The sequence below is a fragment of the Vavraia culicis genome (genome assembly GCF_000192795.1).
Source record: "Vavraia culicis subsp. floridensis unplaced genomic scaffold supercont1.15, whole genome shotgun sequence".
Lineage (NCBI taxonomy): Eukaryota > Fungi > Microsporidia > Pleistophoridae > Vavraia > Vavraia culicis.
In genome coordinates, this window is record NW_007360618.1 from 54,926 (window position 1) to 67,336 (window position 12,411).

A 12,411-nucleotide genomic window follows, 5' to 3' on the forward strand; every position below is an offset into this window, starting at 1 on the left:
TGTACTGCGGGTGAGAATGAAGTAAAACGAAATGTGGCGTGCAACCGGATCAATTCTGCCATTTTAACACGTGCTCTTAAAACAATTTAACTACAACCACTTGTAATCGCGCTCTTCACTACGTTGTAATCTTCAAGATAAGCAGCACTCTTCTTGACAAATACGCAGCAACTCGGCGTATTGACATTGCTAGCCTTTTTCAGCACCTCTCCATCAACATAGCAGTACTTCACTCCGTTATTCTCGCACAGCATCGGTAAATGTGTTATCAAATCGCTTGGTGAAATGTTGAACGGCAGTATTAAAATGCCTTTTTTTCTGTTTTTTATTGCCTTCTGGCACGCTTTTCTACCGCGTACTACCTTTCTGGACGCCTTGAGATGGTCTATTATTCGAACGATGTGTGCCGTGGCTTCATGTGGTAGAACGGGAGCGGCAAATTTTATCATAGAGGGGTCACCGATTAGAGGATTAAAACGGGAACAGAACAGCGATAGGGAATAAATAAGGGAATTTGTTCATAAAAGGACAGCTTTTAATTTAGAACGGTGCAAGAGTTCCTCAGCACGTGACAGAAAGAATGTGCCCGTATCTGTGGAGGGCGGTGAACGGTTGATGCAGTGAAGGAAGATAAACGGATCAACGTATGAAAGACGATCATTCGTAGGTAAAACAGCAATTTATAGACTGTGCGGCTGTGTGCCTACCTGCTTCTACATCTATACCACTTCACGTTACACCGCTTACGTTGCTGTTCCTTACTGTTGAATGGCTTTGCACTGTTCTGGTTGTACTACACTTTCTTTTCCAGCATCTTCGCTACGTTGCTGTCCCTTACTGTTGTCACCACGTACTCATCAGCAATTACCTGCCACGCTCTCACCAGCAATTCGTTCTAGTACATTCCATACTGCCGTCTTGACCCGAACAAAACTGCATTCTCATCGGCACCGTGCTCTTAAAATATTTTAAACCGTACACCCACAATGAAAGTGCTGCCACTAGGTGCCGGTCAAGAGGTGGGCCGCTCATGTATCATAGTAAAAATAAAAGAAAAGACCATAATGTTCGACTGTGGCACTCACCTCGGCCTAACAGGCGCATCCAAGTACCCTGCATTCTCCCTAATCAGCAAATCACCAACCATCCACACATCGGACTTTAGCTCATTCGATCTAAGCTCCATCGATCTTGTCATACTCACACATTTTCACTTGGACCACTGCGGTGCACTTCCCCTCCTGTACCGCAACAAGTACCATGGCAAGGTGGTAATGAGCACACCAACCAGGTGCGTGTTGCCGTTTGTTTTGGAGGACTACTGTAAGCTGAACGTAACAAATTATGGGATGGAGGATGTTAACGTGTTGATGAGGAATGTGGTTGTGATGGATGTGGGGATGGTTGGGTGGGTGGATGGAATTGGGATTAGGGTGTTCAGTGCTGGACACGTTTTGGGTGCTGCTATGTTTTATGTGTGGGTGGGAGGAGAGAGCGTGCTGTATACGGGTGATTACACAACGGGTGGCGATGTGCATTTGGACGGGTGCTGTGTTGATACGGAGGACTTTTTGGTGTTTGGGGAGGATTTGAGAAGGAATGGGGAAGATGTGGTGGAGACGGGTGTAAATGATGTGAGAAGGAATGGGGAAGATGTGGTGGAGACGGGTGTAAATGATGTGAGAAGGAATGGGGAAGATGTGGTGGAGACGGGTGTAAATGATGTGAGAAGGAATGGGGAAGATGTGGTGGAGACGGGTGTAAATGATGTGAGAAGGAATGGGGAAGATGTGGTGGAGAAGGGTGTAAATGATGTGAGAAGGAATGGGGAAGATGTGGTGGAGAAGGGTGTAAATGATGGAAAGAATCTTAAGGGCGGGAATACCGGTACTATCAGGAAAGATGTGAATGACACATGTGGATCAGATTTGGACGAAAATGCCCTTGGCATGGGACAAGCAACGGGAGATTTCGCTTTTGATGTAAGAACAGCTAAAAAAATGAAAAAGCAGGAAGCAATGGTGCTCAGACGGCTGAAGCGACCGGATGTTATGATCACAGAGTGCACGTACGGCTCGGTAGACAGAGAATGCAGGAAAACGAAAATACGTGAATTGATCACAACGGTGGTGCAATGCATTGAGCGTAACGGCAAGGTGCTTATTCCGGTATTTGCGATAGGACGTGCACAGGAAATGTACACGATGCTCTCTGCATTCTTCAAGAATGCAAATTTGAACGTTCCATTTTTCTATTGCAGTACGATTCTTGAGCGAGGACTCAAAATATACAAGAGATTCGATGACTATACCAAGAAATCGTTTCATTTTGACTTTGACGGCATTCGAATGTTCAAGAACGAGTATTTGGTATCGGACAAGCCGTTCATCGTGTTCTCATCACCTGGTATGCTGCACACGGGCAACTCCCTGAAAATATTCAAGGCGCTGTGCGAGGACGCAAGGAACCTGGTGATTATACCGGGTTACTGCATGAAGAACACGCTTGCCGAGAAGTTGTTGAACGGCATACGCACAATAACACTGGACAGAGAGTACACCATAAGAATACAGGTAAGAAATATTGGGTTTAGTGCACATGCAGATTCTTCAGGTATTCTCCGTTTTATAGCTAAGGTGAGACCGCGCAACGTTGTGCTTGTGCATGGCGACAAGAACAGGATGGTGAAGTTCAAGCGGATCATTGAGAAGATGTGCGTGGATGAGGATGGATTTGACTTCAGATGCCATGTCTTCATGCCGAGGAATAAGTGTCTGGTTGACCTGCCCGGTAAGAACGAAATCATCCTGAAAAGCAGGAACGAGATAAAAGATGATGAGATTGCAGTTGATGTTGAGCAGGACGGTACTACCTTTGTAGCGAAGAAGATAAAGAAGTACGTTGTGAGAAAATGAATGTCACTGTTGTGCTACTGATGCTTCCCAGATGCACTCAAATGTTCCAACACAAATTCGTAAACACGTGTACCAGGCTAAAAAACATTTGGAACGGTATGTAACATTACACAGGCACCACTCTCATTAAATAGCTTGCTTTCATCAAATTTTGATCTGCACAACTCCCTAAATAAACGAAAAAAGATCGGTGACACGAGCAAACTGAGAACATCGTAATTTACAGGTTGATTGATTCCCAGTTGGTGCTATGATCGTGCGAATGAAATGTTTGATTTATTAAGACCGTGGTACATCCTGCACCTCGCCATTCTTGAGTAAGTTCGAGGATGTGCTGCTCTAACAGCAAGTGCAACGGTTCGTTTCGTTTTTAACAACACTTCTATTTAACTTCGCTTCGCACACATTTTTTTCCTCTGTGTTCCCTAGGGACCACGGCCATATCATCTCATTTCATACGACCATGTGCTAAGACTGTAGAACAAGCTGTGCGCTCTCCCGGGAGAATGCCGGTACGGTATTTACCATAAATTCTTTGGCAGGTCCGTTCCAAATGGATATAGGACTTAGCATCTATGATTTACATTGCTCTTAACATCTGCCATTATACGAGCCAGCGCTCTCAATCTTGAGATACCAACTTCGTCCTGCCTACACATCGAGAGGCCGTACAATTTTCATCGAATTTGCCTCAACCAAACACCATGTACATAACGTTCACTGGACCAATGCGGATTGTGTTAATCTGTCACAGCCATTCGTTTTTGCGCATTGTGGTTTATTTCTATTCTCCACCAGGCATGTATTGATCAAAGTTCTCTTACAGGCATTAAACTCGAGACAGAGCATGTCATTCTGCATGCTCAATCATTTATAATTACCGTCGAGTACTTTCTGTTGCTTAAGTGTATTACATAATCTGCTGTGACATCTCTACGAGAGAGGACTCAAACGCGTTGATAATCCACTTATTGATATTAGCATTACATTTTACCTTTTTATAAACGTACCTTCATCATGAAAGGCCCAAATATTCGTGGTATGTGTTTGGTTTTCCTTTTCCTGCACCCCTTTATCCGTGGTTTCTTTTTCACACCCTAATGATTGGTATAAAACTCAAATGGCTTATTCTGTGCTTTTGTATTCTTTTCTTCATTATCATCCTGCCTTTGGTCCTTCTTACACTCTACTTCAAGTCAAAACACATAGATAATGCATTTGTAGATGCGATCAAAAAAGCCCCGGCCACTGAACCAGTGTTAAATCACATTCTTGTCAAGGACTCGAAGTTGTACATCCTAGAGACGGTAGAAGCAGGTAAAATGGATGAAATAGATTTAGGCGATGTTTCAGAGGATTGCATACTGGATTATGATCATTTAAAGCTTGAGAAAGCGCGTGAAAGCTTCTTGACCAGCATTCTTGGCGAGTTTGGATTGAAAATTTTCTACAGAAAAAGCTTGGTGATCAAATTCATACGGCTGGTGAATTACATGCGCTTTGCCAAGTTTGAGAAGAATGGTGCCGTGTTGATATCAGTGAAAGATAATAAGCTGGAAGTGACAGCAAAAGCGGATGATAAGAGCGAAAAACACGAAATACAGTTCAGAAAATCGGATGAGCCACTGTTAATATGTAAGTATATTACGAGTGTTTTTAAATAAAAATCTTGTTTAATACCTGCTGAGTACAAGGCTTACGTTTTCGTGTGCTAAAACGATTAGTGGTAGTGTTCCATGTATGATCTGTGTTTTATTATGTCAACTACTCCACGAATGAGAACTCCCTTACCAGGTAGGTAATTGCGCCATACCGCAATTATTACCATACTATGATAATCGATATTTGATCGATAGATGCCGTAATTCGTGGTGTGTAGCAGCTCAAAATCGGTGCTAATTGATGATTTTGATCTATTACAACGGTGATTCACACGGGTGATGGCAATATACCTTAGTACGAGCAAGGTTTTTGAACCTCTTGTGACGGGAAAAATAAAAAATAACGACCAGGTACAGGTGTAGTGCATTGTTTGACATTTATTAGTAAATACGGATGAAAAACCTTGAACAATATCGCGGTGCCTGCAATCCTTTGCTCTCGGTTGTGGGCATCGTACGAAAATATTTGCGAATTTTTTACCCTCAAGCGATGACGACCCTATGGACCGAAAAGTACCGCCCAAAATTTCCAATTGCCCAAGGCCATCCCCATCTTCTTCTTCACGGTCCGCCATCAACCGGAAAGACAACCTATGCACACCAGATTGCCCAGCCACCTGTTCTTGAACTGAATGCAAGCAATGATCGCGGCATACAGGCCATCCGATCGCTAAAAAACGTAAATAACCACACGATTATTCTTGATGAGTGTGATCAGCTGACTGTTGATGCACAGCAGTGTTTAAGACGCATAATAGAGACCAGCAGCAACAAATTCATTTTTATCGCGAATTATCTCTGTAAGATAATTCTGCCTCTGAAGAGCCGTCTTTATAAAATCAAGTTTGAGAACAGGGGCATGCTGGTAAGGTTGAAGGATATTGCACAGTTAGAAAAACTGGATGTAAATGTTGAACGAATTTACAAGGGGTGTGGCATGGATGTGCGCAAGTCGCTGAATATCATGCAAGCCCTAGCTGCGATTTTAAAAAACAACTCGGATGCCGCAGATGAATTAGATAAGGACTCGTTAATTGATGATTTTCTTGGTGTGATACCTGCTAAAACTATCAGTGATTTTGAACTGCTAACTTTTGGTGGTTTGAAAGGATTTGTTACCGATTTTATGAACTGTTCTTATTCGCTAGTTCAGTTTATCATTCAAATAGTTGATCGAGATCTCCCCATAGAGTTTTACAAGGTGATTGGTGAAGTGGAAGAGATGTGTATTAGGGGCGGTGATACTGAACTACTCCTTTATTTTCTTTGTTCTTCCTACATAAAAACTAGACACTGTTCGCAACATTTGTGCTAAATTGTTACTTAACATGATTGTTTGTTATACCCAGTTATCAATGCTGTGCTCGTCTTCTTGATCTTAACGCGTTTAAACACAGCCTTTATCTCAGTAAATTTCATTCTTCTGTTATTTTATTCATTTCTACCCAATGCCGTGAGCACCTGAAACGTAAGAATTATATTATCACAGCAACACAGATCATGTTGATAAAAATGACGCAAATACTTTTAGTTGGATAAATGGACGTGACACCAATGCAGGTATATGAGTACATACGTACGCGCAACAAAACGTGAACGCTAACTGAAATGCATTTTGTTTCCCCATTCCTTTAAAGTATTCATCATAAGAATTCCCAATAAATTTATTCGATTATTATGTCTATGAGATAATGCCACAGCTTTGATCTTAAGTGTGTTTGATGCGTTATTTAACGTGAAAGAGCGAAATTACTGCGGGCCCTTGCGTGTTTTATTCAGAACAATTTTCATTTACTAAAATTAGTTCTTGAGGTGTTGCCGTGATACAACTTTAATGTGCGTAAAATGGGGCTGAGTTGAGGTGGTATGTAAATTTAGTATTTATTTTACTTACATTGTTACGTGAGGAGGATTCTTCATTTGATGCTGACATGGGAGCAACGATTTTGATTTTTACGATCTGTTAGAAATACGGGTGGATTGGCCTTTTACCATCCTTTGTTCCATAATTGCCAATGTTACCTCCCCGATAATAAAAATACCAAGCTGATTGCAATTAGGAATTGTAAATCTATCAAATTGCAACGTAGCAAGGACATCTAACTGGGTAGCAAATAAATTTGACGTTTGTTTGTAGAAAAAATATTGAACTCATAGCTGAATAGATGCACTAATGGAGCTTTAGCACCAAAATGAGAAAGGAATCGTGGAAACATCCAATAAATGCATATTGTGAGATTAGTAACACAAAAAACGGCTCTCCAAAAATGTATTAGGATGTCTTAGAAGATCTTTTGGAAAACAGCACGGAACTGATAGCTTAGCAGTTCGTGTGGGTTTCCATACCAGAAACAAATTAAATGTTAATATTTAGTTGAATGGAAAATAGCAAATCTATCCGTTGATCTACAAACCTTAAACATTCTAAAATGTGCTCGTAGCGCAGTTAAACGGTAATAGGGAGTATCACCACCATCTATTAATTTATTTTTCCTTCTCGATATGTTTAGATCATCGTATACATTAAATCACGTGTTTATCCAAGTCTACCTTCAAAACTTCATTTGTCCCAGAAATTTTGTCATTTTTGCCAGTTGATGTTTCTATCACCTTCTCAACCACATTATTACCATCAGCATGCACTTTCAAAACATTCTTTTCTTCATTATCTGTACCATCCAATGTTTCTATCACCTTCTCAACCACATTATTACCATCAGCATGCACTTTCAAAACATTCTTTTCTTCATTATCTGTACCATCCAATATCTCCATCATTCCAACTCTCTTTCTATTCATACAATTTTTCTTCCCGCACCCACTTCCCTCCTGACTCTTTCCAGCCCACATCTTTACAACAATGTTATTACCCGTTATGCTCTTCACGGTATAGTCTACTAACCTGAACCTCCGTGTAAGCACCTTACATACGCACTTTTCATCGTTTGTTGACGTACTTAACTCGTTTTGTGGTTGTGTCATGGAATAACAAGCGTGTTGGTTTAAATATTCTTTCTGTTTTATATTTGAGTTGATTTGATAGCTCATACTCTGCTATTCTGTTGATTAGATAATGTTTCAGCCAAGTGTTTCGTGATTTGTTCTGTATTGCACCAAGAGATTCAAAAAAAGTATCTTTAAGTTCAAGTACTAGCCGTGGAATACGGCATTAGTCTTCACCAACACTTCTTGAATACAGTACATCCATTTGTACGTACAAGTGCCGTAATATTTTTTGTTAAAGTTTGTTTGTTTATCGTCTCATCATCAACACTGCACCAAATAATAAATTTACTACCACTCCGGCCGCGCTACTGCGCACGCACCCCAAGATGAAATAAAAATGCAAGGTAAAGGATTGCGAACATTTGCAGCAAATGGTCCATCCATCCGTTACTGACTATTCTTAGCGTTTTTATTTCTGAGCTAGATATTCTTTCAGTAAAGGTCATTTGCACTTTCATGCAACAGCAGATATAAACCGGTAGATTGGTTCATATTGGATAACATTTCCGGTTCAGGCAAATGTAACGTATCACAGGCTACCAAAACAGCGTTTTGTACTCAATATCATTCTATATTGTTAATTTAAAACGGTTGTGGTTTTACGTATCATTTGTATTTTAGGCAAGAGAGCATTTACCTATACCGTTTCCACCACTCAGAACATCGCTTAAACCATCAAACAAATCATCGCTGCGTTTTGTACCAACATTCTTAGCAATTCTGTTCATTACACCGGCAAGGCAATAAAAAAGTACTTTTTGAACACGTAGCGCTGTCACTTCAAAAAGTTTAAATTTTTAGAATTACATCGTCTTAAAAACCTGTTTGTTCCGATTTTGCAGTATAAAAAGATGAACAACGTATTTTAGCAGAAGAAATGAATACAAACAAAGAAGTGCTGGGTGTGCGGATGAGGTGATAAAAAACGTACTTTTAATGGAAAAGAATTGCAAATATAATTATCTCGTGGCGTACACAGCAAAAAAGTATAAATTATGGCACGATTAGTGCTAAAACATGTTTTAAATACATCAATAATGTACAATCGTGGTATAAATGAGCTATGATGATTATTTGTACATACCTACATTGAATATTTATCGTTTTACTCCTTAGAAACATAGACATGCACATTCTTTACAGCCATGTTGCCCATTTGCGCGCGTGAGCAGCATCTACCGAGTATGAGTGTGCTGCTCAAGCACACAAACGATAATTTGTTGTACTATGTAAGAAGAATAAGCACGTAACACAATATCAGTTTTGTATGCAGGAACAGCTACCGAGCACTTCATCAAATTCTTTTGAATGCCTTATAGAGCTCATTCAACCCGGTTACCACACTAAAGCAGCTCAAAACATCATCGTCCTCGTTTACAGCTCGCTTGATAACCCCGAAAAACATTTCATAGTCTCGCACCGCACACACAAAGCAATCAGCGATTGAGTATTTGTCCGCATCGCTCTTTTCTAAATGTGCGATGTCCATGACAATGTTATTTATTACAGGCACTCTCACGCCATCACTCACGTTCTCCACTCCGTATTCCTTCAGACTATCAGATGCCACAAACGTATTATTCTTGACCACTACTGTCTTAAATCTTCCTTTTTGCCTGGCCATGTGTTGTAAAAAATAGATCCTGAGCAGCTTTTTGTAATCGCATTGCATCAAAAAGGCGTTTAGCTGAACGAATATCTTTTCATTATCCAACTTTCCCACATACTTCATGTCTTTGATGAATCGATTCGCCGTGTTCTTCCTGTAATTCTCGGTTTTCACATCATTCAGAACGTTTGATCCCAAATTATCACGATGATGCCCATTCATCATTTCCTCGCTGCCAGATTTACCCACACTTTCGTCTTTGCTTGCAGCTTTAAAGCTCAACTGTTCATCATCAGCATTCTTTTGCCAAGTCTCTTCAACCTGTACCGCTAATATATCCTTATTTTTCATCATCTTGCCATTTCCTATTTGCTCATGTTTGCTACTCCTGAATTCAAAGCTCGCCAAATTCTCGACCTTCAAACCTTCATAAACTTTTATTTCATTTTTAGCACTGCTCACCTTACACACACCCACCGATCCGTGTACTAAACCCTCTTCAACCATCCTACACACCTGTTCAAACACTTCATCCTCGCCAACAAAGAGCACGCGCTGTTTCATCGCGTCAACGTTAACATCACAGTTCTCCACCCTCATCTCGACGTAGATCAGCGGAAAACTTCGATTGGGGAGGAACGGCTTGTAAAGGCTGTATAGCTTTGATTTTAGGCTCTGACTCTTCACAAGACGGTTATTTATAGAAAGCATGAGGATGAGATCCTTTTGGTGATGCACTGGTGACGAGTGAATTACCAAAATGTTGCTATCCGTTTTGCACGACAGGTTGTTCTCTGTGTTGAAGTATTTGTTAAGGATTGTCGTTTTCAGATTTATCCGTTCGTTATCAAATGCGCTGTCACACCCAGACGCATTACATGATTGGACATGCATCAGCGTAGGTCCTTCGTTTGGCAGTCGGATGCTCTCGTCTGTATGGGAAGATGGACGCCCTAGCAATTCATTTCGAGCATCTCCTCTCAATGCACCAGGAAATACCAAATCTTTGCCATTCACGTTAAAGTAAAGCTTTTTTGTTTCGTTTATGACCTGGTATCCTACAACAAGTCTAAAAATATCGACAACTTCGCTCTTCCTGTTCCTGAAGAAACGTTTTCTCATTGCGTTGCTACCAAACAGATCGTTCACGGTTACCACTGTGCCATCGTTCATTCCCTCTCTCTTCTTGGAAATTAAGACACCACGCTCATACACAAGCACGTGTCCATACGCACCAATCTTCGTTTTTGTGTGCACCACCACCGTGCTCACATCCGATATAGAGGCTAAAGCCTCGCCCCTAAAACCATAGGTGCACACATCCTCAAGAATATCAAATCGGTCCTTGCGCTCATCTCTAAGCTTTGATGTACAGTACCGTGCACACAGCAGCTCAAAGTCTTCCTCAGCTATACCTGATCCGTTATCCACAACCACAATGTTCTCGCCGTAAGTAACTCGTATTATGGTTGCACCTGCATCTATGCTGTTCTCCAACAATTCCTTGACTACCGACAATGGACGTGTGACCACCTCGCCTGCTGATATCCTGTTTATGATGGACGGTGGGAGTTTTCTTATTGTCATGGGGTTGTGGTTTAATTCCGTATTAGAAATGGGGAATGTGGCAATACGGCATGTCCTTCTTCCTGTAGTGGGCGAGGCTTTTATAATCCAAGGAATGCCAACACAAAACAATGCTCTGTACAGTGTATTTCAATGGCTGCTCCGTTCTCTGCGCGCACGAAACTGTCTGTTCCAAATTTGGTGTGAAGATCGGGCCTATAAAAAAAATGTTTCTGAAACCCACCATGTCACATTTCTTTAAGGAGGACAGCACAGAAGAGAAGAAGGTTTTCACCAAGAAACTGCCCAAAAAACAGAAAAATAAGGATGAGTTTGATATAAGGCACCTTCCAACAAACGAGAAGCAAAAATTTAATTTCATTTCCACGTATTTAAAGCAAAATAAACAGATTGATGATGATTTAATCGACGAACTGCTAGGAATAGAGAGGCTACCGCGCACTCTCAAAAACAAGCTGATGAAAATGAAGGTGGACGTAGAAGAAGAGGAGAAGGAGAATTGGGTGGTTGAAAAAAAGGTTGATGATACGGTAGATTTTGACCAAATGATCGGCAATTTGATGGAGAAGGACTTAGCTGAGGGAATAAAAGGATTGCAGGAGGCTGAAGTATCGCTGGGAATAGATGGCTTTAGATTTGTGGATGAAAACAAGGAAAATGATAGGCTGCTGGTGAATAAAGAAAAAATATTGAAGGCCAAATTGGGTCTGTACAACAAGAACATCATGGAAACGTCGTACGATGCGTACAAAACAACATTACAGGATTACATAAAGGTTAATGAGCTGCTGTCGAAGGACGGAAATATCGTTTTCTATGTAAAAATGCTTCTAAGGATAAAGCACGACAGGCTAGACATGATAAAGTTTTTGAGCACAATAACAGAGGCGCGCAAGATCTACCAGGACCAATTATTCTTTTATTCCTCTGGACCAGGTTCGAAGAAGGAAATATTGCGGATTGATGGGCAGGGTGACAGCGATGCATTCTATGAGTCCCTTGATGAGGAATACAAACTGGTCTACCTTCTGCGTACAGACTATGACAGGGCGATTCAGTACTTTTATGATAAAGAAAATGCTGATGTGCAATACAACGATAAAATATTGAAAGAGTTTGCCGTTCTTTCCTTTCAAAGAGAAGATTTAAAGGTAGCTGACAATCTTATCACACGAATTTCTGCAAAAGAAGACGATCTTGATGACATTATTGTAGTGCTTGAAATATTAGGGATTAGAAAACCGAAAATTCTCAAAGACAAATTTGTGATACTTGAAAAGAATGAGCTGATGCTGAAGTCAAAGAATAGAAGAATGGAACTCATGAGGGCGTATTTTATGTGCGTAAACTGGAATTTTGATGAATGCTCCAAAATTATCAAAGACGAGATGGGGATTAACTGCTACGACATTGTCAAAGAGCGGTATTGTAATGTTGACTAATGCGATCGGTAGATATCGTATTTGTGACGCATTTGTGGAGTTGTTTTTGGCTGTCTAGTAAAGATAGTTGCTTGTTCACTCTGATTTCGTTTATTTTTCAACATATCGGTTTTGTTGCAGATTAAATCCTGTTTTTCAGGTAATAGGTATGATCAAAATATTACAATGTTGTACTCCAAATTTTGCAGTCT

At 40.7% G+C, this 12,411-nt stretch overlaps 7 protein-coding genes across 7 annotated transcripts; 4 read left to right on the forward strand and 3 right to left on the reverse strand.

Moving 5' to 3' along the window:
• Window positions 1-71: 71 nt before the first annotated feature.
• On the reverse strand, window positions 72-449 carry VCUG_01078 (uncharacterized protein; the record flags this gene model as incomplete). The annotated part of the gene is made up of 1 exon (XM_008075907.1): window positions 72-449. The coding sequence occupies one exon, from the start codon at window positions 447-449 to the stop codon at window positions 87-89; it is 363 nt and encodes a 120-aa protein (XP_008074098.1). The 3' UTR covers window positions 72-86.
• Window positions 450-986: 537 nt separating this feature from the next.
• On the forward strand, window positions 987-3,108 carry VCUG_01079 (uncharacterized protein; the record flags this gene model as incomplete). The annotated part of the gene is made up of 1 exon (XM_008075908.1): window positions 987-3,108. One exon carries the CDS (start codon window positions 987-989, stop codon window positions 2,913-2,915), a length of 1,929 nt encoding a protein of 642 aa, XP_008074099.1. The 3' UTR covers window positions 2,916-3,108.
• A 907-nt stretch (window positions 3,109-4,015) lies between these two features.
• VCUG_01080 (uncharacterized protein) lies at window positions 4,016-4,579 on the forward strand (the record flags this gene model as incomplete). The annotated part of the gene is made up of 1 exon (XM_008075879.1): window positions 4,016-4,579. One exon carries the CDS (start codon window positions 4,016-4,018, stop codon window positions 4,577-4,579), a length of 564 nt encoding a protein of 187 aa, XP_008074070.1.
• Window positions 4,580-5,066: 487 nt separating this feature from the next.
• Window positions 5,067-6,005, forward strand: VCUG_01081 (uncharacterized protein; the record flags this gene model as incomplete). The annotated part of the gene is made up of 1 exon (XM_008075909.1): window positions 5,067-6,005. One exon carries the CDS (start codon window positions 5,067-5,069, stop codon window positions 5,889-5,891), a length of 825 nt encoding a protein of 274 aa, XP_008074100.1. The 3' UTR covers window positions 5,892-6,005.
• A 1,094-nt stretch (window positions 6,006-7,099) lies between these two features.
• Window positions 7,100-7,558, reverse strand: VCUG_01082 (uncharacterized protein; the record flags this gene model as incomplete). The annotated part of the gene is made up of 1 exon (XM_008075910.1): window positions 7,100-7,558. One exon carries the CDS (start codon window positions 7,556-7,558, stop codon window positions 7,100-7,102), a length of 459 nt encoding a protein of 152 aa, XP_008074101.1.
• Window positions 7,559-8,496: 938 nt separating this feature from the next.
• Window positions 8,497-10,949, reverse strand: VCUG_01083 (DNA mismatch repair protein MutL). Its single transcript, XM_008075911.1, has one exon. It carries the CDS (start codon window positions 10,776-10,778, stop codon window positions 8,877-8,879), a length of 1,902 nt encoding a protein of 633 aa, XP_008074102.1. The 5' UTR covers window positions 10,779-10,949; the 3' UTR covers window positions 8,497-8,876.
• Window positions 10,950-11,002: 53 nt separating this feature from the next.
• Window positions 11,003-12,341, forward strand: VCUG_01084 (uncharacterized protein; the record flags this gene model as incomplete). The annotated part of the gene is made up of 1 exon (XM_008075912.1): window positions 11,003-12,341. The coding sequence occupies one exon, from the start codon at window positions 11,003-11,005 to the stop codon at window positions 12,218-12,220; it is 1,218 nt and encodes a 405-aa protein (XP_008074103.1). The 3' UTR covers window positions 12,221-12,341.
• Window positions 12,342-12,411: the final 70 nt, after the last annotated feature.